Source organism: Danio rerio, chromosome 4 (assembly GCF_049306965.1).
Source record: "Danio rerio strain Tuebingen ecotype United States chromosome 4, GRCz12tu, whole genome shotgun sequence".
Classification (NCBI taxonomy): domain Eukaryota; kingdom Metazoa; phylum Chordata; class Actinopteri; order Cypriniformes; family Danionidae; genus Danio; species Danio rerio.
In genome coordinates this window covers 59,417,501-59,445,372 of record NC_133179.1, presented here as the reverse complement: position 1 = coordinate 59,445,372, position 27,872 = coordinate 59,417,501, and the positions used below count along the sequence as shown (strand labels likewise).

Below are 27,872 nucleotides of genomic sequence, written 5' to 3'. Positions count from 1 at the left end.
ACGTTAAAGTATGCATACTAATGTTTTTTTGACTGAGTGACTTTGTGACTGTTATGACTGTGACTGATTTATAATAAGTTTGTGAACTAGACTGAGATCATTTAAATTGTAAAGATTTGGAGGTTCACTTTATTCATTTTTTGTTTACAATTGTGAAACGATCTGAGTTAATAGTGTTTAGAGGTGTTATTTCAGAAGCGTTTAACTTTAGCTTTAATGTGATTTTTATCTCATCTGTTGATTTGAGGTGAAACAAAATGTAAGGAAACATAAGAAATATAGAACAAAGGAAGTCAGTAAAGAACAACACTTAGACTTGTAACGCTAATTTACATATTTTATTTTGAAGAATTAAGGTGCTAAATTTTGACTGAAAGAGTAAATCTTCATTTAGTGGGATTTCCTTTTGAATTGTTTATTCTTTATTTTATTCTATTCTATTGTTGTTGTTTTATTATTTTCTTGTGGTGTAGATAAAGGGCTGATTCTTTTATTTTATTTATTTTCTTTTTACTTTAAACAAAATTGTAATAAATTGTTATTATTTTTCTTAAAATCTAAATTTGACATCTCATTGTGTTTTTGTTATATATTGAATTCATATATAAAACACAAAACAAACAAACTGCAAACATATACACACTGTAATAGTTTAATTCAGCTAAAACTAGTTTTTTAGAGTACAAAGGAGTAAAAATACCGGCTAATTCACCATTCAACTGCCGGGAACCCAGGTATTTCTGAACAGGATAGTTAAAAATAATTCTTAAGGTTAAGAAAAGGGTTACATTTTTGGAGGCACCGCTGGGATCTTGTTTTTTCCTTTTTACCAGATATTTTTTTCTCTTTAGCAGAAAAAAAAAATTATCTGAAATAGTGTTAATTATTATTGATACATTTTTGTGGCTTATTTTGCATAGTAACTCATCAGTTCAAGTATGGATATCTCTCAGACTGCTCAATGGAGTACAGAGGAGAACATAAATTCCTCACGTGCCATTGTGTTAAGCAATGTTCCTTTGAACACTAGTGATGAGACTATTGAGAAAGTGTTAAACACATTGAAGGTTTTTGGTCGTACTCAAATTCATGGTCGACGTGGTGATGTGACTGGAAAACATTTGTTTGTGTTAGTGGAGACTAGAACTGATCTTGATCCAAGCACCATACCACCTGAAATAGGTATTGAAAGTGAAGCTGGACCCTGGCCTGTACACTTTGTAGGTAGACTACAAGTTCAGAACCCTGCTCCTGAAAATGACACGTTTCAGTCCAAGTTGTTAACATTAATGCAGCAGGAGGGCAAGTCTATGGATGAAGTGAAAGCCATTTTGATGGGGGAGCATTCTCCTAAATCTGATATTAATGTGGATTTAGTTGATGCCATAGGTAAATTAGTGGACAGGTGTAATCAAGCGTCTAATGATGGACCCAGTTACAGAAAACTAAGGTTGTTCTCAGGCCTGAAACCTGTTCCTCCAGGTGAGGAAGAATATGAAATCTGGATGGAGCAAGCCGCACAAATGATCAGCGAATGGCAATGCACTGAAGCTTCTAAGAAACAACGCATTGTTGAGAGTTTGCGAGGTCCTGCTGCTGATATCGTTAGGTTTCTAAAAGTGAGCCAGCCATCTGCAACTGAGTACTTGGCTGCTCTTGAAACTGCGTATGGAACTACTGAGTGTGGGCCTGACTTGATGGCTAAATTTCGTCACACTTACCAGGATAATGGAGAAAAACTTTCAGCTTTCTTGTATCGCTTAGATAAACTTCTTCACAGAGCGTTGTTAAAGGGTGGGATTGATGTAGCTGGAATAAACAAAGCTAGAATGGAGCAGCTAATTAAGGGAGCACTTACCAATGATATGGTTGCTCTGCGAATCAGAATGACTCACACTTTGCAGAATCCCCCATCTTTTACACAGTTAATGAAGGAAATACGTGAGGAGGAACACTGGGTGGCTGCAAGGGAAAATGTCAAAGCTTCGGTTGCCACTGTTATCTCTCCTCAGTCAGATCGGCCCTCTGAGTTACAAAGCCTGAAGAAGGAGGTGAAGGAGCTATCTTCAAAGATGAGTCACCTATTGAATGTGGCTACTGCAACGTGTGCTTCTGAGTGTGCTCCTCAGAAAACATCTAGTAAAAACTCTGAGAGTGTGAAACGAGACAAATCACAACCAACTAAACTCACCCAGCAACCAGTGCCTGGGATCTTTTGCTACAAATGTGGTGAGGATGGACATAAAAAGTGGGAATGCAAGGGACAAGAGGACCTCAGGAAAGTAAATCAAAAGCTGATCAAAATGCATCGTTTGCAGGGAAACTGGGCAGGAGTTCAGTGAAGGAACGGCACGGGGCTCCTGGGACAACACGTTCCAATTGTGATTCTTTTTTACTTGATGCCAGTAAACCAAGATTGCCTGAAGGGTTGATAGGACCTGTTTCTGAAGTGCCTGTCCAGATAGAAGGTGTTTATGCAAAAGCCCTTCTTGACAGTGGCTCACAGGTGACTCTATTATACCGCAGTTTTTATGACACTTATCTAAAACACTTGGAACTTCAGCCTGTGGAAAACCTTGAGATATGGGGTTTAAGTTCGCATAAATACCCCTATGATGGGTACTTGCCCCTTAGACTTGAGTTTACAGAGAGTGTAGCTGGAGTGCATCAAATAATTGACACACTTGCGATTGCATGCCCTGACCCTGTAAAGCAAGAAGGAATAGCCATTTTGCTCGGGACTAACACTAGTCTAGTGAAGAAGCTACTTGAGTCTTGTCGTAAACAAGCTGGCGAAGAATTCCTTAATGTGCTGACCATACATCCTGTAATCAGAGAAGCATTTGAGACTATTCAACTAACAGATTTTTCTCAAGATGACTCCGACACGCATGGGACAGTTTGGTTCATAAAGCATAACCCAGTTGTCCTAAAACCAAACCAAGTTAGGCAGCTTCCTGGTCTGTTGAAATTTCCTGGTCAATCGACTGAGTCATTAGTATTAGTTGACAGAGTAGCAGATAGTGACACAAGTTCTGAGCACCTAGATGTGAGACCTGAACTGCATGCAGCATCTGTTGTATCCAGTCGGCAAGTTACAGTGACTGTGAGGAACATGTCTAATAGAGAAATATGGGTGAAGAGAGGAACTCCGCTTGCACACGTTCTTCCTGTGTCCTAAGTGCCACAATTGACTGCTAAACAACCACTAGTACAAAATCCTTTGTCACCTGCTTCTTTTGATTTTGGAGATTCCCCAATGCCTGAGGAAGCAAAACAGAGCTTACGGGAGAAAATGATGCAGAGAAAGGATGTGTTTTCTCTACACGAGTGGGACGTGGGCTGTTCAAAAAGCACCACTCATGAGATAAGGTTGAATGATTCGCGCCCTTTTAGAGAGAGATCTCGTCGTCTTGCCCCTGCTGACTTAGAAGATGTGCGACTGCATTTACAAGAACTGCAGAGTAGTGGTATTATTTCTGAGTCTCGCAGCCCCTACGCTTCACCTATTGTTGTTGTGCGTAAAAAGTCAGGGAAGGTTAGAATGTGTGTCGACTATCGAACACTTAATCAACGAACTACACCAGACCAATATACTGTGCCCCGCATTGAAGATGCTCTCCATAGTCTATCGGGAAGTAAGTGGTTCAGTGTTCTCGATTTGAGGAGTGGGTACTACCAGATACCCATGAGTGATGCTGATAAGGAAAAGACTGCGTTCATATGCCCGTTAGGGTTCTATCAATTTGAACGTATGCCTCAGGGTATTTGTGGAGCACCCGCCACTTTTCAAAGAGTCATGGAACGTACTGTAGGGGATATGAACTTTTTGGAAGTGCTTGTATACCTTGATGATTTGATTGTCTTTGGGCGAACCATTGATGAGCACGAAGAGCGTCTTTTGAAAGTGCTCGATAGGCTGAGTGATGAGGGACTAAAGATCTCCCTTGACAAGTGTCAGTTTGGTAGGACTTCAGTGAACTATGTAGGACATATAGTGTCACAAGATGGAATTTCGACAGATCCGTCCAAGATAGAGGCTGTTGTATCCTGGCCTAAGCCCCAGACAGTGACAGAGCTCAGGTCTTTTCTAGGATTCTGTGGATATTACAGGCGCTTTGTTAAGGATTTCTCGAAGTTTTGCCGCCCTCTTAATGAATTGCTGAAGGGATATCCATCTACCAGGAAGAACAGAGATTCACTTGTTTGCAACACTAAGCCCTGCTATAAGTCCTCTGAACCGTTTGGTTCTCGATGGTCGGCTCAGTGTGATACAGCTTTTGAAACGTTGAAAAAGTGTTTGACACAAGCACCAGTGTTAGCCTTTGCTGATGTACAGAAGCCCTATGTCTTGCACGTGGACGCAAGCATGGATGGACTAGGAGGAGTTTTGTATCAAGAACATGAGAGCGGATTACGTCCAGTAGCTTTTATCAGTCGCAGCTTATCCCCTTCAGAGAGAAACTATCCAGCCCATAAACTGGAATTCTTAGCACTGGAGTGGGCTGTTGTGGATCGACTGCACGACTATCTATATGGTGTTCCGTTTGAGGTTAGAACCGACAATAATCCTCTAACCTATATAACAAAATCAGCAAAACTGGATGCGACAGGTCACCGTTGGCTGTCTGCCTTGACCACCTACAATTTCAGCCTAAAATACAGACCTGGCCGCAGAAATGTTGATGCTGATGCGTTGTCGAGGCGTCCGCATACTCACCGCAGTGAGGACGATGAGTGGCAGGAAATTCCAGCTGTAGGGGTGAGGACTTTTTGTCAAGCTGTGTCCCTTGAAAAGAGAGCAGAGAACGGATTTTACACTTGTGTGGTGAAACAAGCTGGAGCACACATGTCTGCTGTCCCCAAAGCTTACTCTCATGTTATGGAAGTAGCTGCTGATCACCTACCCTTGTTTAGTTCAAGTGACCTTCAAACAGCTCAGAGGAATGACTCTTTACTTGGCGAAGTGTGGAAAGCTGTGTGTGATAAGAAACCTGCTAGTAGCATTCGAAGTAGCCATCCTAGTATGAAAATTCTGAAACGGGAGTGGGAAAAATTGGTAGTAAATAATGGGATGCTTTACAGAATTGTCAGACAGAGTAATCACAAAGTGAAACAACAGCTTGTACTACCAAAACAATTTCACAGCTCAGTGTTGAAGTCTTTGCATGACGACATTGGACATTTAGGGTTTGAGAAGTCCTATGGTCTAGTCCGAGATCGATTTTATTGGCCACACATGAAGCCTGATGTGGAATCCTACTGTGAGACCTGTGAGCGCTGCATCAAAAGAAAGACGTTACCTCAAAGAGCGGCTCCTTTGTCACATATGCAGAGTTCAGGACCTCTGGACCTTGTATGTATTGATTTTCTTTCCATTGAAGCTGACTCACGAAATGTGTGCAATGTCTTAGTGGTTACTGACCATTACACACGCTACGCCCAAGCTTTTCCCACTAGAGATCAAAAAGCTTCAAAAGTGGCAAAGACTTTGTGGGAGAAATATTTCATACATTATGGTCTCCCTACTCGAATTCAATCTGACCAAGGCAGAGATTTTGAGAGCCAGTTAGTGTCTGAAATGCTGACTATGCTAGGGATTAAGAAATCTAGAACATCACCATATCATCCCCAAGGTGATCCCCAGCCTGAGAGATTTAACAGAACTCTGTTGAATATGCTGGGTACCTTAGAGCCTAGTCAGAAAAGTAAATGGAGCCAGCACATAGCATGTTTAGTACATGCTTATAATTGTACTGTCAATGAAGCTACAGGTTTCTCTCCTTACTTTTTGATGTTCGGCCGAGAAGCTAGACTGCCTGTTGATGTTTGCTTTGGTGTGTCTGCTGATAGCTCATCATCTGGTTCCTATTCAAAGTATGTGTCCAAAATGAAACAGGAATTACAGGCAGCTTATCAGTTGGCTCAGGTTTCCTCTGAAAAGATGAATCAAAGTAACAAAGCAAGGTATGATCAGAAAGTTCGCTATCATAGTTTAAGTGTGGGGGACAGAGTTCTGATCCGAAACCTTGGTCTCAAGGGAAAACAAAAACTTGCCGATAGGTGGAGTGAAAATCCTTATGTAGTGGAAAGTCAATTGTCTGGTATTCCAGTTTATCGTTTGAAGCCTGTTGATGGTAATGGACCAATTAAAGTCATGCACCGGAATCACCTCTTGCCTTTAGGACAAGAAGTAAGGCTAAAGCCCAAGGTAGATTTAGGTCCTACTTCTTTACCTAAGAATTTGAGGCATAGAAGTGTGAAAGAGAAGCGTAAAACTGCTCAGTCAGAAAACCCGCCTATTGCAGTTGATGTTTTCTCAAGAGAACATGATTCTTCAGATTCAGACTCTGAATATGGGTGTTATGTTGAGGATATGGCACCGATTTCATCTGAAAGTGCTCAGGAGATACAGAGTGAAACTCCTGAACAAGCTGTAGAATGCTTAGACTATAGCAATGCTCACCGTGTGTCTGAAATACCAGTTATCCCATGTCAAAGTGAAACCTCTGAATTTCAGTTAACTGATGCAGATAGGAACACTGATGTAGTGGATGATGTAATGACTGAAGTTTCTGAGAGTACATCACAGACTACTGTTCAGACTACTGATAATGAAACTCAGCCAGAGATTGTACCTTTTGAAGTACGTAGGTCTAATAGGGAGAGAAAACCTTCTACCAGATTTACTTATGACAAGCTGGGTGTACCATACCTTCATTCTGTATCATCTAAATGCTGTGGTATTAATGCACTTACTACAGATGTGCTTAATGTTTATGGGAGTTTAAATAAATCACATGCTTGGTGGTGTAATCCCAATGCTTTGTGTAAAACCTGTAAAAAACGACCTGTACTTGTGCCCTGTAAACAGATGGTTGCTATGTAATTGATCTGCAGCAATTTAGTAACCAGCATGGGGACATACTGGATATTTGGTGGGGGGAGTATGTAGGGACCCCTAAAATATTCTCAGATTATAATATGTTTTTTTGTTTATTTCTAACTGTGTGTAAGTAGTTAATCCAGCAACATTTGATTTTTGTATTTTTATGACACAACATATTCAGAGAGCACTATTTTGCTGGTCAGTTACTGTTCCTTTAAGATGACATCATAATGTAAGCTGCGTGAGAGAGCGAGAAAAAAAAAAAAGAGAGGAGCCTCGTGAGAAGCAGCTGAAGATCGTCCTATGTGTTTTCATAGTTGGGAGACGATATATTGGTAATATTAAGTCTTCAAAGTGAAAGTAAAAGTGACTGGGACTCAGCTCGTTTTATTTGCTTTTCTCTCTGTGGAGTTTTCGCTTTGCGATCGTCGTGTATCACACGAGTGTATGCTCTCAGCTGAGGACACCATGCTCGTAGCATAGCTGCTAACGCTAATGACATTTACCTGAGTGAACAGTGACTGTGCTGATTGAGTTGGTGGTGATGCTGCTCTGAACTGGACAGACCTGTTTCAGCGCTGGACGTGGAATTATCGCGTGGGACAGCGGTAAATCACAGCTTTGTGCAGGAGAGATTTCATTACATGTTTGGCTTTCATCGGATGGACGTAAGTGACATCATCATTGCATTTTGAGAGATCGTTCTGAAACAATACAACTGTGAATGTGCACCAACGAACTGGGCCCCAACGTTAAAGTATGCATACTAATGTTTTTTTGACTGAGTGACTTTGTGACTGTTATGACTGTGACTGATTTATAATAAGTTTGTGAACTAGACTGAGACCATTTAAATTGTAAAGATTTGGAGGTTCACTTGAGGTTCATTTTTTTGTTTACAATTGTGAAACGATCTGAGTTAATAGTGTTTAGGTGTGTTATTTCAGAAGCGTTTAACTTTAGCTTTAATGTGATTTTTATCTCATCTGTTGATTTGGGGTAAAATAAAATGTAAGGAAACATAAGAAATATAGAACAAAAGAAGTCAGTAAAGAACAACACTTAGACTTGTAAGGCTAATTTACATATTTTACTTTGAAGAATTAAGGTGCTAAATTTTTACTGAAAGAGTAAATCTTCATTTAGTGGGATTTCCTTTTGAATTATTTTTACTTTATTTTATTCTATTTTATTGTTGTTGTTTTATTATTTTCTTGTGGTGTAGATAAAGGGCTGATTCTTTTTATTTATTTTCTTTTTACTTTAAACAAAATTGTAATAAATTGTTATTATTTTTCTTAAAATCTAAATTTGACATCTCATTGTGTTTTTGTTATATATTGAATTCATATATGAAACACAAAACAAACAAACTGCAAATATATACACACTGTAATAGTTTAATTCAGCTAAAACTAGTTTTTTAGAGTACAAAGGAGTAAAAATACCGGCTAATTCACCATTCAACTGCCGGGAACCCAGGTATTTCTGAACAGGATAGTTAAAAATAATTCTTAAGGTTAAGAAAAGGGTTACATATATATATATATAATGGGGTAAATTAAGGCCTTATGGGGGCAATATTTATCTGACTCCAGCAGGAGTCGAAGCTCTTGGGCTCTCCTGCGGGAGCTGCAAGTGCCATCTCCAGCTGGAGTCGGGAAGGATGGAGGGCAGGTGGAGGCTCCAGCTGAAGTGTGAGTGGCAGTTGGGCGATGACCCCTGCGGGGGTTGAGTGCTCGGGAGCAGCTCTTGCGAGAGTTAGAGCTTGAGGGTGATGGCACTATATATAAATATGTATTTATATGCGTGGGTGCATATATATATATATATATATATATATATATATATATATATATATATATATATATATATATATATATAAATTTACGATAAATAAAAGATAAATGTGAAATATAAAGAAAATTTTAAAAAAATAATACGCTAGGGCCTGGGAGGGTCGGTGACGTGACTCGTGCTCGTGTCACAGCTTGGGGTTGGGTGAGCTATATGAATTGTATGCATTGCTTATGGGATATCATCTCAAAAGGAGGGGTGGCTCTGCTTCCGGTATCAGTTTTTTGGAAATAAAGCAAGAGAGTCAGCAATTTCTTATGCAAATAGGAACATGATACAGCCGTTATAATAAATTGTTTTTTGGCTGAAGTCCAAATGTAGCGATGGAGAAGCCGCTTTAAGCATAATAATGATAACGCCCTTTATTAGGGCAGTGAACAGCGGCTTCGTTGTAGCGGTGCTGTGTGTAAATGAATATACTGGGGATGAATTGGATTGCTTATAAATGAATGGGCAGCTATTCCATCGCTAAGGAAGTAAAGCATGAAGCGGATCCCATGCTTTTAGCGCCACTCAGAGACGCGCTGCGTTTAGAATTCTAAACATGTCAAGTGGGGGTACGTGCTTAGGCGCCGTATTCTACCGCGCCGCGGAGCGCTATTGTACATTTAAATAGTTTCATTAAAATAAAATATGAATTTGTGTTTGGTTTGTATTGGCCCACTATCTCCTGTCATGTGCGCGACGCGTCACAGCGCCAAGCGGCGCTTCCGGTCCGCGACTACTTTTAGGCCAGGATTGTTACGGCCGAGGATGGATAGAGATACTTCATCTACTCCGGGGACTGATGATGCGAGTTGAAGGAGGCAAGTGTCGGAAAGGCCTCTCTGCTGGATACTGCGCGTGTGAGTTTTTGGTGTCCTGGGTTGGACAGCAGTTTGTGCTTATCGTGATCTTGATCTTCAAGAATAAAGAAGGGAGCTAATTTTAGTAGATTAATTTAGATTAAGAAGCTTGTAATTTTTTCAATCCAATTGGTGCTTAAGAATTCTTGACGGGCTTGGCCGGAGGTTCGTCCGCGATGGGGATGCCAATATTAGAAACCATTCACTAGGTTTTGGCTGGAGGATATTAAGGGGGAGAGATTATAAGGAAATCATCTAGTAGATGAACTATGTGAAGACGCTGTGGTTATTGGCGAGAATCCAGCAAATGCTTTAAAGCAGTGGTCACCAAACTTGTTCCTGGAGGGCAGGTGTCCTGCGCATTTTAGCTCCAACCCTAATCAAACACACCTGAACAAGCTAATCAAGGTCTTGCCAGGTATACTTGAAACATCCAGGCAGGTGTGTTGAGGCAAGTTGGAGCTAAACCCTGCAGGGACACCGGCCCTCCAGGACTGAGATTGGTGACCCCTGCTTTAAAGCATGGATGTATGGGCTTGGGCCCGGCGCTACGGGGGGCAAAGGGAGGCATTGCCCCCTCAGAAAGAATTTGTGCCCCTCAGTTTTCATAAAGGATTATTTACTCAGAACTGAAAATTATTTCAGTCATTAATTACTAACACTCCCATCATTCCGACCTTCAAAACACACGTTTAGATATTGTATAATATGAAATAGCAATTAAATTATGAAAATTGTGAGATTAAATCTAAGCCCATAGTCCAGAGATCTGGTCCCCGCGTCAGGTCAGGTGCGTCCGTGTAAACATGCATGCGGCGATGGAGGCGCACTCAACTCACGTAAAAAACTGGACTAGTGAATGACATGAGGGAAAAAACTGGATTAGTGAATGACATGAGGCTATAGCAGCCTAAATAAATACATGTTTTGGTTAACTAATTCTTTAAACACAATTCTCTGAAGATCTAAAGAGAAAAATGCTTAATAAATTGTCGTTAATTATCAGCAATAGCCAAACTGTGCAAATTATTAATACTATAAAAAGTAGGCTACATTATTATTTAATTGCTTTAAGTCAGTAACTCAGGCAGTAATGCAAAGTAATAATAAATGTGAATAAAAAGCCTTAATGGAAGGATATATACTGGCGCCGAGCCTGCATGGGCTACTTCTGCATCCGCATGTTAAACGGACTGCTTAATAGAATTGTGATCTAGATTAATGCCGAAATTCGTAGGAAATGACTGAATCAGGTTTTAATTTAAAGCAAGGTAATGTTGACTTGAGAGCCAATTTGCCGCCGTCTAGATTCATCAGAGAGATTGCTTGTTTAATGGTATGATAATTTCAAGCGTCATCATTATGCAGAATGATGCTATTAAAGCTGAAAAAGGTGGAATTTATGAGGAGATGAAAGAGCCGTTATTAGACTTTTTTAGAAATGTTCTAATGCTCTTTCCAGTAGGGTTGATGTGAATGTGCTAAACTGGGATCGAGAAGAAGGGACCGATCGTGAATTGTCAATCTCTTTCTCGAATAATTGCTCTTTGATTTCTGGTTCAGCTAGTGAGGTTATGGGAAGGGAGTGCCGAGATACCGGGCTGGGATCCATTTGACAGACCGGAAATGAGAAATACAGAAAAAATTAGATCAGGGTGCAAACATAAATCATTAAAAGATTAAACATATTGGCAGAAGTCGACAAGCAATTTCTGTTTCCACTAGACTGTCGCCGCCGTAGTTGCAAGTGTGTAGAAGTGAGAGGAGGGAAGGCGGGGATATAGCAAGGTAGGATGGGTAATTCTTAGTGCTGGGTTAATGTAGGAGATTTGGAAGAATAGATAACTGAAGGGGGTTAAAAGATTTCAGGATCGCTGGAAGAGGCGGGCTGGAGTTTGTACTGGATTGGTGAGCTGCAGTCTGGAAGGGTGAGGTGGAAATCCAGGAGTTGCGTTTTTGTCCGGATATAGTCTTATTCATGTTTATTTAATTAATAAAGGCTGCCGTATGTCCGATTCCGAGATTGCTTTAATGCTTTCCTTGATACCCCGGGATTGTTTGCAGGGATATTGTCTGTTTAGGATAGGGGGCGTAGCAGGAGCGCGTAGTTGTTATGTCATGAGGGGGCGGAGTCGGTGAAGACGTGGATTCGTAAAGTCTTTCCGGGTTTAATGCAGCGGCTTGAAATTATGGTTGCGGCATCTAGGAGTTTGGAAGAGTTCAATGACGGTCGTTTGTTGGATGTGAGAGACGCATGATGATGCTGGAGGAGCCTCGGTCTCGAGCCGACTTCCAGGCTGAGCTGGGTGTTGTTGAGGCGGGGCTGGTGTTTCGGAGAGCGCGGAGCTTTCCTTCTTGTCTGTAGTTGCGCTGTTGCTGTTGAGATCTCCGACGTCCACTATTGTTGTTTTTGTAGATGCTGATGATGATGGTAATAATGGTGTGGTATTGTAGTTGAAAATAGTAGGAGGTAGGACTTCCGGTATGGCGTTGTTACCAGTGGCAGTGTAGATTGAGAGCTCCCAGACAGACATATTATACTCCCCGAATTTACCTTGATATACTTGTTGAAATTAACGAACAAACATGGAGGGGGATAAGCAACGAAAGGCTAAAAGTAAATTACCTCAAAAACCTGAGAAACATGGGAAACAAACGACAGAAAACGAAAGCACCGCTGGTGAACACGAGGCCGAAGATTCCTCTCAAGCGTGTATCGGTGCTATATACGCTGAAAATAAAGCTATCCGATCAGATGTGAAGACGGAATTAAACAACGTTCACAAGATGCTTCTTACAGAAATGAAAACTGACTTGACAAACTTCAGAGCGAATATCAACCTTACACTGGATGAAATCGCCAAAGATCTGAAAGACGTGATGGGTAGATTGGAGGAGGCCGAACAGAGAGTGACGGATTTAGAGGACTGGAGCACCGGAGCTAAAGAAGTGCTATCTCAAACCCTTGAAATCCAACAGAAAATGCAGACTAAACTGACGGATATCGAAGCAAGATCTCGGCGAAACAATATACGTTTACACGGAATCCCGGAGGAGGCTAGAGGGAACAACATACAGGAGTTTATTGAAAGTTTCATCAAGATGGAATTATCCCTCTCCGATACCGAATTTGGGATACAGTGCTGTCACAGGGCGCTCGGCCCCAAGCCGCCGCCGAATGCTAATCCCCGATCTGTTGTGATTTACTTTCTAGAATATAAAACCAAAGAATTGGTGCTCCGTTCGGCTTGGAGAAAAAAGGAAGTTCACCTGAATGGTAAACGAGTGTACTTTGACCAAGATTACCCCGCGGAAACCCAGAGGATGAGGAGGGCATTCGCTCCAATATGGAAACTTCTCAAAGAAAAGGGTCTCCATTTTCAGACACCACCTCCGGCTAAACCTCGTGTATTTTTTGAAGATGGTCCAGTTGTTTATAACAGCATAACCGAAGCTATGGAGGATCTGCAAAAGAAAGGAGTGACTACGGCTAACATCAGAGAGGATCACACCTCCGCATTGGCATCCATGGAGAAGCTGAGTAAAATCTCCTGGGAGAGAGCGGGCGCAAAGCAACGGCGCGGCAGAGAGACTCATTTGGAGAAAACGTGGAAAAGGCTCCAGGATTTCCGCCGAGACATTGGAGATACTGAATGACTTTCTTTCAGGTTAAAATCAGTTAATAATAATTGTTACACCTACTATTAAAACTACCAAAATGTTATAATAAGGACAATATTCATTTCAAAACCTATAAACATTTATACGATTTGAGTTGTAAAAAATGTAAAAAATAATTTAGATTTAAGTTCTAGCCTAAAATATTTATAAATGGAAAAAAAAATTGTCTGGGAGTTCCTGGAAGAATTAGTTCCACTAAGTGCACTGATTTATAATATCGGTTTGCACTGGGGAGGCCCTTCGTTAACCGGAGACTTTTCTTTCCAAACAGAAGTTACTTTGGAAGAAACTTTGATTATGGAAGTTACTGTTATTTTTATTTTATTATTTTTTCCTGTTTTGTGTTAACTGTTATAATGTAATGATCATCCAGGGCTTACAGTATGATAATGTACATGATGACACATGTAGCACCAAGAACATAGAATAATAGCACTTAATGTTAAACGGTTACAAAAAACCCATCAAGAGAAGTAAACTCATAGCGAAGATGAAAAGAGAGAACCAACATATAATTTTCTGGCAGGAAACTCATCTGGTACAATCTGAACATAAAAAAATTAAAAATGTTAGGATTTAGAAACACATTTTACTCATCATATAGTAAGGGACATGCTAGAGGAGTTGCAATATTGATATCAAATAATGTGACCTTCCAGGCTACCAACCAAATTGCTGATAAAGAAGGGCGTTCAATTCTGGTGAAAGGGATACTTGATTCGAGAGAAGTAACATTGTTTAACATTTACAGACCACCAGGACAGGATAAAATACTAATTAAGAAAATATTTGACCTAATAAATTCAGAAGTTTCGGGCACTCTTATTTGTGGGGGGGACTGGAACGTACAGTTGCATCCCACCCTTGACTCTTCAAATTCAACAAAGAAGACAAATTCTGAATCACTGTTTGTTGAGAGGATGTTAAAGGCCGCAGGCCTGTGTGATATATGGAGGGAACTCCACCCATCTAGTAGACGTTCACTTTCTTCTCCCATCCTCACAAGGTTTACTCTAGGGTTGACTATTTTTTCATGATTCACTCAGAGAGGCACAGAATTATAGACTGTGAAATAGGAGTTAAAGATTTCTGATCATGCAGGACTGTATTTGAGACTCCATCTTGATGTTCAACTTAAAAACACTATTTGGAGATTAAATACTAGTTTTCTGAATGATCACCAATGTAAAGAATACATTAAAAAAGAAATTAAGGACTACATTGAGTTTAATAATAATGAGGATATGTCACCATGTGTTATATGGGACCCTGCCAAAGCAGTGCTGAGAGGAAAGCTCATAAAGTAGGCATAGAGGAAAAAAAAAAAAAAAAAAAACAGATGTTAATGAATGTCTTAACAAATAAATTAAAAATACTGGAACAGAAACATATTAAATTAAATAACCTGAATTACTAGATGAAATAATAAAACAACAAGTAAATAAGATTCTTGACAAACAAGTGGAGATTAAACTCAAATATGTTAAACAGAACTATTATGAGAGCGGTCCCAGAGCTAAAAGAAGGTTAGCTTGGAGACTTCGTAAACAACAAACAGAAAGGTCAATTTTTAAAATCAAGGATCCTGAAACCAATGTAATGTGTTACAAGCCAAAAGAAATATCACAATCTTTTGAAAATTACTATAAGAAACTATACTGTCAGAAGCCAGAAGCAGCAGATCCCTCAATTATAAAAAAGTTTTTTGGAATCTCTAGATCAGGGGTCACCAATCTCGGTCCTGGAGGGCCGGTGTCCCTGCAGGGTTTAGCTCCAACTTGCCTCAACACACCTGCTTGGATGTTTCAAGTATACATAGTAAGACCTTGATTAGCTTGTTCAGGTGTGTTTGATTAGGGTTGCAGCTAAAATCTGCAGGACACCGGCCCTCCAGGAACAAGTTTGGTGACCACTGCTCTAGATTTACCATCAGTAGGAGTGGAACAAAAAAATCGGTAACACAAGAAATTACAGAAACAGAAATTGATAGTGCAATATCAAACTTAAAAACAAACAAAGTACCAGGAGGGGAAGGATACCCAGCAGAGTGGTTTAAAACCTTTAAGGAATTTCTGAAACCCATGTTTCTAAAATGTTTTAACCATATTCTTAAAGGAGGGGGAACTCCAGTGTCCTGGAAACAAGCTATTATATCCGTAATACTAAAGGCTGGAAAAGATAGGACAGAATGCAGCTCATACAGACCTATTTCAGTTTTAAATATAGATTACAGAATATACGCATCAATAATAGCAAAAAGATTAGAAAATATATTTCCTGAACTAATTGATACTGACCAAACAGGATTTGTTAAAAATAGGCAGACACACGATAATGTAAGACGTGCTTTATTTTTACTTGAGAACATGAGTAAAACTAATTACAAATCTTTGGCAATTAGCCTTGATGCTGAAAAAGCTTTCGATTCGGTGTGATGGGAATATTTGTACCTGGTGCTGGAACGCTTTGGCTTTAATAAAGTTATAGGAAGTCTTAAACCATTATATCATTTACCAACAGCCCAGATAAAAATAAATGGTATTGTCTACAGCTCAATTACACTGGAACAGGGATGTCGTCAGGGATGCCCCTTAAGTCCCACACTTTTTGCTCTATTCATAGAGCCATTAGCTCAAGCTATCAGAGAACATACAGAAATTTTAGGCATTCCAATGGAAAAAAAAAAAACATAAAATCTGTCTGTATGCAGACGACGTCCTTGTGACTATTTCCGACCCAGATTCTAGTTTACCTAAACTTATGTCTTGCCTTGAACAATTTGGTTGGTATTCAGGATATAAACTAAATTAACACAAAACTCAATGCCATTATTTTAATTATTTACCACAGGAAAACATACGTAATAAATATAATTTTAAGTGGAAAACAAAAAATATTAAATATCTAGGGATTATTATACCTAAGAATTTGATTAAAATGTATACAACTAATTATGGCCCTATGACAAAGGAGATAAAAGCAGACCTGGATAGTTGGACACCCCTACCTTTAAGTTTATATAACTGAATAAAAATTATAAGGGTGAATGTTCTACCGCGACTGCTGTTTCTTTTCCAATCTCTACCTATAGAAATACCAAAAAAACTATTTAATGATTGGAATCAAATGATTTCGAGATTTATATGGAAAAATCTGAAACCCAGAGCGAGACTTAAAACACTACAATTAACAAAGGAAAGGGGAGGGCTGTCTCTTCCGTGTTTGGAGGATTATTATAAGGCAGCACAACTAAAACACCTAGTTAGCTGGTGTATAGATGATTATGATGCAAAATGGAAAGAAATAGAATTTAATCAGTTGCACTTTCCCCTTCCTTGTTTATTGGGGGACAAAAGGACTTTGACTATGCACTCCAACAAATTAAGCACTTGGACATTGGTTCCTCTTAATATTTGGTTTAAAGAGTGCAAAACCCTAACGTTGGAGAGACATGCACAGCTGTTAAGATGGGTGGCATATGATAGAGACTTTAAACCCTCTCAGATGAACGCACGGTTTAAACAATGGATTTGGAACGGCATTACTTCATACTGTACAATCTCATCCAAGACAGATTTAGATAGCTTTCAAAGTCTAATTGATAGATATAACTTAAAGAAACAGGATTTCTATAGATATTTACAGCTTAGAACTCACTTTAATAGAAACATTAAAAATAAGGAGGGAAGTGACCTGAGTCTCATTAACATTTTTTGTTGCTGCATATAAAGGGAGTATTCATAAGAAACTAGTATCAAGAATATATGCATACAGTCTGCCAAGTCTCTCTACTTTATATGTTAAAGAGAAATGGGAGAAGGAGGCGAACATATTTCTGTCAGAAGAAGATTGGACAAATATTTGTAAAACACAACATACTACCTCCAGTTCTGGTCAATGGAGAGAATTCTCATGGAAAAATATGATTAGATTCTTTATTACTCCAAAAAGGAAATACTCACAGAATGGTAACTTAGATTCTGCACGTTGCTGGAGACGATGTAACAATTTTATGGCTGATTATTATCATATATTCTGGAATTGTCCAGCAATCCAATCTTATTGGTTAATGGTGGTCACTGAAATTGAATCAATACTGGGTTTTGAAATTGATCATAGCTTTGGTACTATATATTTAGGAAACATACAAACCGATTTTAATGCACAAGAGTACTATTAGTTGCTAGTAAAAAAGCAATAACCAAGAAATGGTTTGAAGAGATTCCACCCACAAAGGATGAGTGGATAACAATTGTAGATAATATGTTTGAAATGGAGAAACTCACCTTTTCTTTAAGACTAAACATGGATAAATGTTATAAAAATTGGTCAAAATGGTTTATATATAAGAATACAGAAAATATATAATTTGCTAGGAAATGCTTTGCAATGAGTGCTAACCCCCCTCCCCTTATTTATATTTATTTATATTTTTTATTTTTATTATTACTTTTTTTTTCAATACAACCCTAACCCTATGTTTAATATATATGTGAAATATATTGTTTGGACCACACATTACAGATTGTAAAAGACTGAATCATATGGACTTGAAGGAAACTATGTTGGTACTTATGCTTTTAATACAGTACCATTTGCGGGCGGGTTGGGATGGGGGGGCTAATGGGAGAGTAACCTGTACTATAAAAACGACTGTATAAGAAGAATGTAATAGTTGTATGTGATGCCTCTGGTGATCTGTTTGTTCTGTTATGTTAAAACGAATAAAAAAACAAAGGTAAAAAAAAAAGAAAATAGTAGGAGGTCAGTTTGTCCGTGAGTAGCTTTCGGAGGAGCTGGAGTGGACCTGTCGTCAGCTTCTTCAGAAAATGAAGATAAGGGAGTAGTTCTTAGCTAGGTTACGTATAGTGAGTTTGGATCAATCCGATTGGCTAGCCAATGAGTTTAGATGAGTGGCCAGTTGCAGTCAATCATATCACGTGCTCCTCTCGAAATTAGTTTGTGAAACTTTATTTATAATATCGGTATAACGTGCTACACTACTGTTAGTACATACAACCATAAGGGTGAAATCTGGCGACCTTTTCATAAGCAAGCAATGTTAATCAATGAGGTCCCAGATGACCAGATAAGTATTGTGTTTGTCCTCTACACAGACTACAGAGCTGTAATCTCACTGTTCAGTGTTGTAAGAGTTTATCTTCAGCTCTACAATCCTCAAACTGTGTGCTGAGAGAGCTGGACCTGAGTAACAATGACCTGCAGGATTCAGGAGTGAAGAAGCTCTCTGATGGACTGAAGAGTCCAAACTGTAAACTGGAGACACTGAGGTCTGAGTTAGGGCAACTCATTAATTGATTTGTTTTTATTTTACATCACATAAGTTACTAAAATTCACACTGTCAATGTAATCTGTCTTCTTTCTCAGATTGGTCATGTGTAAACTCACTGTTCAGTGCTGTGAGAGTTTGTCTTCAGCTCTACAATCCTCAAACTGTGTGCTGAGAGAGCTGGACCTGAATAACAATGACCTGCAGGATTCAGGAGTGAAGAAGCTCTCTGATGGACTGAAGAAACCAGAGTGTAAACTGGAGACACTGAGGTAAATGATTCTCCAATCAACAGCAACAACAAAAGAGTGTTTCTCAAAACAAAAACGAGATTTTCATATTGAATTAACAAATATAGAAGCCCCTTTCCCCACTCAGTGTGTTGGCAGATTTATATGGGTGTGATTGTATTCATATCTATACAAGTGTGTGTGTGTGTGTGTGTGTGTGTGTGTGTGTGTGTGTGTGTGTGTGTATAGACAAATACATTTCAAAGCATTACTGAGTAAAATACAAAAATGTGTAAAATACTTTTTCTAATATGCAGAACTGTATGACTGTATTTAAAGAGTATTTAGATGAATTGTCTATAAATTCTGTACTCATTTTATATGTTTATATTATATATTTGCATTTGTTTATTGGAAAGGTATATTTAAAAAATTGTCAGATGTTCTGGCAATCCTGTCTAAATAAATAAATAACAGTGATAAAGACAAAGTTAACCCTGTGGGGTCTGTAGGGTTTTGGGCCCTGGTGATCTTCTGACCTGCTCTGATGTTTGTGCAGTTTACAGTTTTCCTGAAAACATATAAAAGTCTCATGACAGTCTTATTATCTAAACTGAAGAAGTTTCTTGGTCTTGTTAACATTTTGGCTCTACAAAGGTGAATTGACTACAGCTCTAGTGACTGTCAGACAGGAGACAAAGACACCAAGAGATTGAGTTTGTGTGTGTTTAGTTTATTTACAATATTGTCCACAATATAATCTAAAGATGACCTAAATATGATTTAAAGATAAATAATGGAAATCAGCTCATTTTCAATGACACTTTATACTTCAAGATTTCCTTCAGAGGTCAAATGTGTCTTATTCCTCCCAGCAGACTTTACAGCTTCATGTGATGTCTTATGAACTATTGCTCTGTACACTTCTATAGATGATGTTGAGTCCTTGTTGAGTGTGTGAGTGTGTGTGTGTTTGCTGATGTGATCAATAAGGAGAGCTAATCAGGATGTGTGTGTTCATCACTGCTGTTGACATGAGCAGAAACAGCAGTCAGCATCTTCACAACACAAAGAGATGTGTGATTGTCCAACTGTGTGATGTGGACTATTGCTGTGTTTGTAGATTGTCTGGCTGTATGGTGACAGAGGAAGGCTGTGGTTTTCTGTCTTCAGCTCTGACTTCAAACCCCTCACACCTGAGAGAGCTGGATCTGAGCTACAATCATCCAGGAGATTCAGGAGTCAAGCTGCTCTCTGAACAACTGGAGGATCCAAACTACACACTGGACAAACTCAAGTATGTGGAGCAGCACTGCCTTTTTTATTGTGAATACAGATACTTTGATACTTCACTGCTCTTCTAGTGTCCAGATATGAATCAAAGCTGTTAAATATGTCAGTGCACTGGGGCAGTTCTCACATTAAGCGTGATATTATATCTCATATTAACACTGTACAGTTTCAGCATTGTAGTTGAGCAGTGAAACTTGTTCTCTACATTTCTGCTAAAGAACTGTACAGTATCAGGTCAGAGATGTGTGTGTACTGTTCTCCAAATACGTCCTGTGTATACTTTAACAGCAAGTTAAACTCTCCCTCATTAACTTCACAGACACAGAATGTCCTTTATCACACTTTAATAAGGGCGGAGTAAAACTATAAACAGGAAGAAAATAATATCAATTTACATTCACAATGTGGACATAACAAAGATGTTTCTGGCAAATATCTCACATATCTTGTAATCTGGCTCTTTTCTGCTTCTAAACTAACATGAACACAAAATATCAGGCAATAAAAGTGATCAGCAGACAGTGATGCTGGTTCTGATATTGTCCAGTGACAATCACATGTTGAACAAACTCAAATAAAGCAAATGACAAAAAACTCCTAAACTGATCCTTTATAACTGAAGTATTATGAACAATAAACAGAACACAAACCCATGAAGCTTCCAAAGGGCGAGGAGGACTGCAGATTGGTTTGGATTCACTGCTCTCCAACTTAGCAATGTTTGGAGATAATGAAGAGGCATTTGACAGAAGATGAAGATCTCCATCATATTTCAAGTCATTTAACACTGAATTCTGCTTTATTATTGTGCTGCGCTTTTGTCAATTGATCATTGAATGAATCCTTCAGTCTTTATATCTGTCTGTTTCTGTGTTTCCATTCTGTTTTCTGTTTCCACATCTGATCTAAAAGCTCTGTGTGTCATTCAGAAGCTGATTTGACAGCTCCACACACACTCATGTTGTTTTACTGCAGTTATTAATGCACTGAGATCAGCCAATCACAATCCAGCATTCAGCACACAATCCACATGTCTTATTGTGTGTGTGCGTGTGTGCGTGCGTGCGTGTGTGTGCGTGTGTGTGCGTGTGTGTGTGTGCGCATGTGTGTGTGTGTGTTTGCGTGTGAGTGTGTGAGTGTGTGTGTGTGTTATAAGCTGATGTTTGTGTACTGACTGAATGTCAATCTGTGTGTGTTTACAGTCTGGATCATGGAGGAGAGACGAGGATTACAGCAGGACCACGCAAATGTAGGAATACACACACACACACTCTCTCTCAAACACACACACACATGCACACACTCACACAATCAGACACACACTCACACACACACACACACACATGCACTCTCACACAAATGCTCACGTGCACACACACACACACACCCTCTCTTACACGCACAGACACACACACTCACTCTCTCTCACACACACACACACACACACACACACACACACACCCTCTCACTCACACGCACATGCTCACACACAATCAGACATACACACACACTCGCACACATGCATGCACCCTCTCTTACACACAGACACACACACTCACTCTCACACACACACACACACACTTCCTCTCTCTCTCACGCTCACACACACAGCAGTGAACACATGCACACACACACACACACCCTCTCTCTCTCTCACACACACACACAAACACACACTCACACACTCCCCCCCTCTCTCTTTCTCACACACACACACACACACACACACACACACACACACACACACACACATTAGTGAACACATGGACACACACACACTCCCCCTCTCTGTCTCTCTCTCTGTCTCACACACACACACACACAACACACACTCCCTCTGTCACACACACACGCATGCGCACACACACACACTCTCTCTCTCTCTCTCGGTGCATGCTGGGAGTGTTTGGGGTGCGTGTGAGGGTGATAACGGGGAGAGTTTGACTGAATTGGTGTTTTTTCTTTACACCTCAACTTTTCATTTTTTCTCTTGTTTTCAATTCACATGTATGAAAACATTTGATTTGGTTTTTGCGAGTTTTGAGGCGGCGATAGGATGGCGTCTATCCCCGAGGGGGTAGCGCCAAATGTGTCGCTTCGTCATGGAGTAAGGTGTGTGCCAGCGCAGGGAGTTACTGTTGAGGATGTGTTGGTAGGGATCAGGGAAAAAGTTGGATATGAAAACATTACTTCGGCATCGCGGATGAACAAAGCTGTTGTGGTGTTCGTTGAGAAAGAAGAGCTAGTGAATTGTTTGATAAGCGACGGAATTGTGGTAAGTGGCGATTTACTTTTTATTTCACCGCTTGTTACTCCAACGACTAAAGTTACGGTGTCTAATGTGCCTCCGTTTATTCGAAATGAGGAAATTGAGAAAGCTCTGTTAAGATATGGAAAACTGGCTAGTGAGATAAAGATGATCCCGTTGGGATGTAAAAACGCTGCTCTGAAACATGTGATGTCTTTTAGACGCCAGGTGTTTATGTTCTTGAATGAACCGGAGTTAGACATATCTTTCAGAGTCATGCATGAAGGGAAAGCATTTGTTATTTATGCAAATACTGGAAGCATGAGGTGCTTTGAGTGCGGGGACATAGGGCACAAAAAATATTTATGTCCTCATAAAGCCCAGATTAATGTTTTGGAAGTGAGGCCTAGTATTTCTACTGCTGGAGAAAATGGCAGTTCTAACGTTGCACCTGTTGTAGAGGTTGTGCAAACTGAAGTTGCACCTCAGATGATGAGTACCGGTAATGTTGAGATTACTGAAAGACAGATTGATAAAGTACTTGAATCTGGTGAAATTCCAAACGTTTCTGAATTGAAAAAAATGCTGTAAGAGTTGATGGAACTTTGGTTAGTGTTGAAAAAACTTCTGATGAGGTTGGTGAAATGGCCAGTATGGTTGAAATATGTACGGATGCTGGTATGGAGATGAGAGATGATGATTCATTTTCTGATATATCCGAAATTGGATCACAGTGTGGAAATGTGGATGATGTATACACACTGCAGGACATAAATGATTTTCTGGATGAAACTTTTGGTAAAGTTTTTGAAATCAATGATTTCTTTTCTGATGTTGACAAATTCATCCGCTCAGTAAAATTGTGGCAAAAAAAAAATGTTAGTTATGATGCTTTAAGCAAACAGAAAAGATTTAGGTTGATAAAATTGTTAACAAGGTTGAGAAAGGAAAAGGCAAATGTCTCCAAAAAGAAAAAGAGATCAAATGTTTAATGCATGCAAGGTAAATGGGACTTTTTGCTTTTTCTTTCTTTTTCTGTTCTCCATCTTTTCACTCTTTTCTATGGAGCTGTTGAGGGTGTAAGCGCTGTATAATAATATAAGCGCTGACATAGCAATTATTTTTTCCAAAGATATGAATATTAAAATTCTGGTAGTAGACGAGATTGTGAAGGGAAGAATATTGCACTTAAAGATTGAATATGAAGGGTTTGTGTTTAATTTAAAAAATGTTTATGCACCTAATAATGGGCCAGAGCGTGTCAAACAATTTTTAAAGTTAAAGAATGCCATTCAGAAAATTGATGATAAGGTTTGTACTATTATTGGAGGAGACTGGAATTGCACTATTGACTTTACTATTGATAGAAATGGAGAATAACCTCACCAAGAATCAGCTGATGTTTTATTAAATATTTTAAAAAGTTTTAAATTAATAGATATTTGGAGAAGGAGAAATACAGGAATTAAACAGTATACTTGGCTAAAAGTGTCTAATAATAGGGTCAGTGGAGCTAGGTTAGATCGGTTTTATATAGGTAAAGAATGGAATTATAAAATTACTGATGTCTCTATTTTACCTGTTGGATTTTCAGACCATCATTTGATATTATTTGGTTTAACCATGAAAAAAAGTTCAAAACCAAATTATTTTTTGCATTTTAATACTAAATTGCTAAATGATTCTTTATTTTGTGAAAAGTTTAAGGATTTTTGGAATGATTGGAAGCTAAAAAAGGGTTCTTTTGGAAACTTGTATATGTGGTGGGAGGTTGGTAAGGCAAATATTAGAATTTTTTGTCAAAATTACAGTTCACTTTCTACTTCTAAAACAAAGGTAGCAATACAAAAACTTCAAAGAGATTTACAAGCCCTGGAGAATACTCTTGTCAACAGTAATGATGGAAGTGCACACAATGAACATTTTGAATAAAAAGAAAGAACTTGGGTTATTACTTCAGGAGCAAGTGAAAGGAGCTTTAATAAGAGCAAGGATTTGTTCAATTAAGGACATGGATGCACCTACTTCATACTTTTTTAATCTTGAAAAGAAAAGTGTTCAACAAAAACAAATGATTCATCTTCGCCGTTCTGATGGAGTTATAACTTCGGATCCAGTAGAAATCAAGAAGCAGACACACAAATTTTATACTGATTTGTATGGAATGTGCCTTGGACTTGTTGAGTGATCTACCGAAATTGTCAAATGAACAGAGAAAATCCTTGGATAATCCAATATCTTTTCAAGAGATTACAGAAGCAATAAGTTATCAAATGGTCGTTCTCCAGGAATTGATGGATTGCCCGCAGAGTTTTATAAGACTTTTTGGAACCTATTAGGAAATGACTTGTATGATGTTTTACTAGAAAGCATAAAAAACAAGCTACCTCCCATTAGTTGCAGATGAGCAGTCCTGACATTACTGCCTAAGAAGGGAGACTTCTGTCTTTTAAGCAACTGGAGACCCGTTTCATTATTGTGTATGGACTATAAAATACTCTCGAAATGTTTAGCAAATAGGCTGAAATATGTTTTAGATTCCTTGATAAAAAATGATCAGACATATTGCATTCCAAACAGGTCTATAATAGATAATGTTTTTCTTTTAAGAGATATAGTTGATTTTAATCAATTTAATAATGTCGATCTGGGAGTGCTCTCATTAGAACAAGAAAAAGCCTTCGATAGGGTTAACCATACGTATCTTTTTGAAGTTTTGAAAAGCTTCGGGTTTGGATGTGATTTTAAATCATATATTAAGTTATTATATTCTGAGGTTTTTGTAATTGTGAAAGCAGGGGGAGGATTGAGTGCACCTATACCTGTATTAAAAGGTATTAGGCAAGGTTGTCCACTTTCTGGACAATTATACAGTCTTATTATTGAGCCATTATTGTGTAGGTTAAGAAAGAATTTAAGTGGAATTCATTGTAACGATGCTATGAATGGCATTTCAATATCAGCTTATGCTGATGATGTCACTGTTTTTATTTCAAATCAGGATGATATACAAATTTTACCTGAAGCTATTGGGAAATATGAGAAGGCATCATCAGCAAGAGTGAATTGGGGCAAAAGTGAAGCTTTTATTATTGGTCAATGGAAAAATGGGCTTCCAAATTTACCTGGTAGTTTGTTGTGGAAAAGGGAAGGGTTGAAAATACTAGGTGTTTTTTTGGGAAATGAACAATTTAAAAAAAAAACTGGGAAGGAATGTTGGAAAAAGTGACTGCCCGTTTGTCCAAGTGGAAATCGTTACTACCTCTAATGTCATATAGAGGTCGAGTCCTGGTCATAAATAATTTAGCTGCCTCACTTTTATGGCATAGACTCATTGTAATGGAACCACCCGAAGATTTGATTTGCAAAATACAGAGAACATTTGTGGAGTTTTTTTGGTGCGGAGAACACTGGATTTGTGCAGCAGCCCTCTATCTTCCTGTGTGTGAGGGAGGCCAAGGATTGGTGGACGTTCAAAGTAAGATCTGTGCTTTCAGCATCCAAGCAGCACAGAGATTTCTGTATCAAAAGCTGTATCAATAGCTTGGAATAAAACTGCTAAAGTGATTTTACAAAAGGCAGGCGGTCTTCAACTGGATAGACATTTGTTTTTAATGGAACTAAAGAACATAAACCTTTCTGGGATTACATCTTTTTACCGCTCAATGTTGCATTACTGGAGAACTGTTTTAAGAGTGGAAAGAGATATGGATGAACCTGGAAGATGGATTGAAGAAGAGCCATTGTTTTTTAATCCTGTGATTCAGACAAGACTTTTATCATCTATGAGTGTGCGTGAATGTTTACAAAAACATGGTATTGTGAAGCTTGGGCAATTGTTGAAAAAGAACCACTGGGAATCAGCAGAAACTATGAAAGAAGTGACAGGTTTCAAATCCTCACGCTTGACTAAAAAGATAATAGAAGAAATTGTTAATATATTACCAAGCAGCTATAGAAGAAGCATTGGGCACGAGACTTTATCAGAAGAGAGGAATGAAGTGGATTTTCCAAAAATACAAGTTGCTGCAGCATGTAATGAAAGACAAGATGATGAATTCGCTGGTTCAATCCTATCATTTGAAACTCCACATCTGGATTGGTTTGAAGGTATATCAAAAAAAGTCATATACAATGTAACAATTAAAGTGTTACATCAGAAGTCTCTTAGAGAACAGAAGATATCGAAGTGGCCGGATTTGTTAAAACAAGACTTTCTGGTGAGAGATAGATGGAGAACTTTTTATAAACCACCTTTGGAGAAACAAACTGCAGATCTTCAATGTAGAATAGTACACGGGGCAATAGCGACAGATAAACACGTTGCACACCTGAACCCAGATGTAAGAGGAGAATGTAGGTTTTGTGGGGAAGAAGAAAACTTAGAACATTTGTTTTTAAAATGTAAAAGGTTGAAAAGTCTCTTTGAGGTTCTTAAAAAATTGTTTCATGATTTTGGTGAGGTTTTCTCAAATGAAGTTTTTATAGGTGGTGTAAAATATAGTTATTCAGAAAGAAGAACAAAATGTTGAATTATTTGACTGGGACAGCAAAAATGGCAATGTGGATGACAAGAAAAAATCATGGTTATGGTCTCTTTGGACGTTGTTGCAACCTTGATGCTGAAGTAATGTTCATGAAATTGGTAGCAAATAGACTTAAAATTGAATTTGCATACTACAAACTTGTAAATAACGAAATGCTTTTTAGTGAATTGTGGTGTGTTAAAGACGTTTTGTGTACTGTGTGACGAGTCTCTTTGACCAACCCACTGATCGGCCGAAAGCGGGAAGGACAGAGACTCATCTGCTCAATTGGGAACACCTGAGTTCCCCTCTATAAAAGCCAGCAGTGTTGGCTTGTGAAGAAGCCGTGTTTTTGCTCCTGTTTGTTTGTTTTGTTTCTTTTAGCTTTGGTTAATCTTTGATTTTGGCTTACCTAAAGTGAGCTCTTTATTATTCTTTAATGTTTAAATAAATACTTTTGGTACCAAACCATCTGCTGTATGTCCTCCCTTCAATTTTGTCATCGCCTTTGAGCCGGGTCGTGACAAATATGGGGGCTCGTCCGTAAGTTTAATTTGGTGATAACTTTGTTGAATTAATGAATTTCGTTAATCTAATGATTAATTCGTTAAGTATATAAATTTTTTTTGGATTAATATTCGTTTTGTTGCCAATATTTGTGGAGGATTATATTAGATGGTTTGGTTTATTTTTGTTTGACGGGAGCACGGCCCTGGATTTGGGTAAGTCTGACTTCTTTGTGTATTTGTGGAGAGATTTGTTTTGGAATATGCTTTTCCCTGGGCAGGTTTAGTGAGGTGTCCTTTGGATGCTTCAAAATATTTTTTGTTTTAGTTTGTTATTTTTGTACGGTGAACGCGGCTGGAGCAGTTGTCTCGGGTACACATCCGTGTTTTGCAGCAGTGGCTTGTCAATTGGTCGCTGTTGCAAACGCTGGTTTATAGTGTATAAGAACCCGCCGCAAGTAACTGTATGAAGACTAGGGTTGAGTTTAGTTAGCTAAATTTCAGTT

The 27,872-nt window shown here is 38.8% G+C and overlaps 4 protein-coding genes across 4 annotated transcripts in view; 3 read left to right on the top strand and 1 right to left on the bottom strand.

Moving 5' to 3' along the window:
- LOC137491106 (uncharacterized) overlaps positions 1 to 27,872 on the top strand; it is a 1,257,671-nt gene that overhangs the window by 769,346 nt on the left and 460,453 nt on the right. The window lies entirely within an intron of this gene.
- LOC100329723 (uncharacterized) overlaps positions 1 to 27,872 on the bottom strand; it is a 399,138-nt gene that overhangs the window by 336,283 nt on the left and 34,983 nt on the right. The gene's annotated exons all lie outside the window — the stretch shown is intronic.
- LOC141381986 (paraneoplastic antigen Ma1 homolog) lies at positions 939 to 2,342 on the top strand. Its single transcript, XM_073949092.1, has one exon. The coding sequence runs from the start codon at positions 939 to 941 to the stop codon at positions 2,340 to 2,342; it is 1,404 nt and encodes a 467-aa protein (XP_073805193.1).
- LOC141381859 (tripartite motif-containing protein 16-like) overlaps positions 18,362 to 27,872 on the top strand; it is an 11,667-nt gene continuing 2,156 nt past the window's right edge. Inside the window, exons 1-4 of the mRNA XM_073949018.1 lie at positions 18,362 to 18,563; positions 18,662 to 18,835; positions 19,917 to 20,090; positions 21,289 to 21,335. Coding sequence (XP_073805119.1) covers positions 18,669 to 18,835; positions 19,917 to 20,090; positions 21,289 to 21,335 — 388 coding nt within the window. The 5' untranslated portion in view covers positions 18,362 to 18,563; positions 18,662 to 18,668. The remainder of the gene's footprint in view (positions 18,564 to 18,661; positions 18,836 to 19,916; positions 20,091 to 21,288; positions 21,336 to 27,872) is intronic.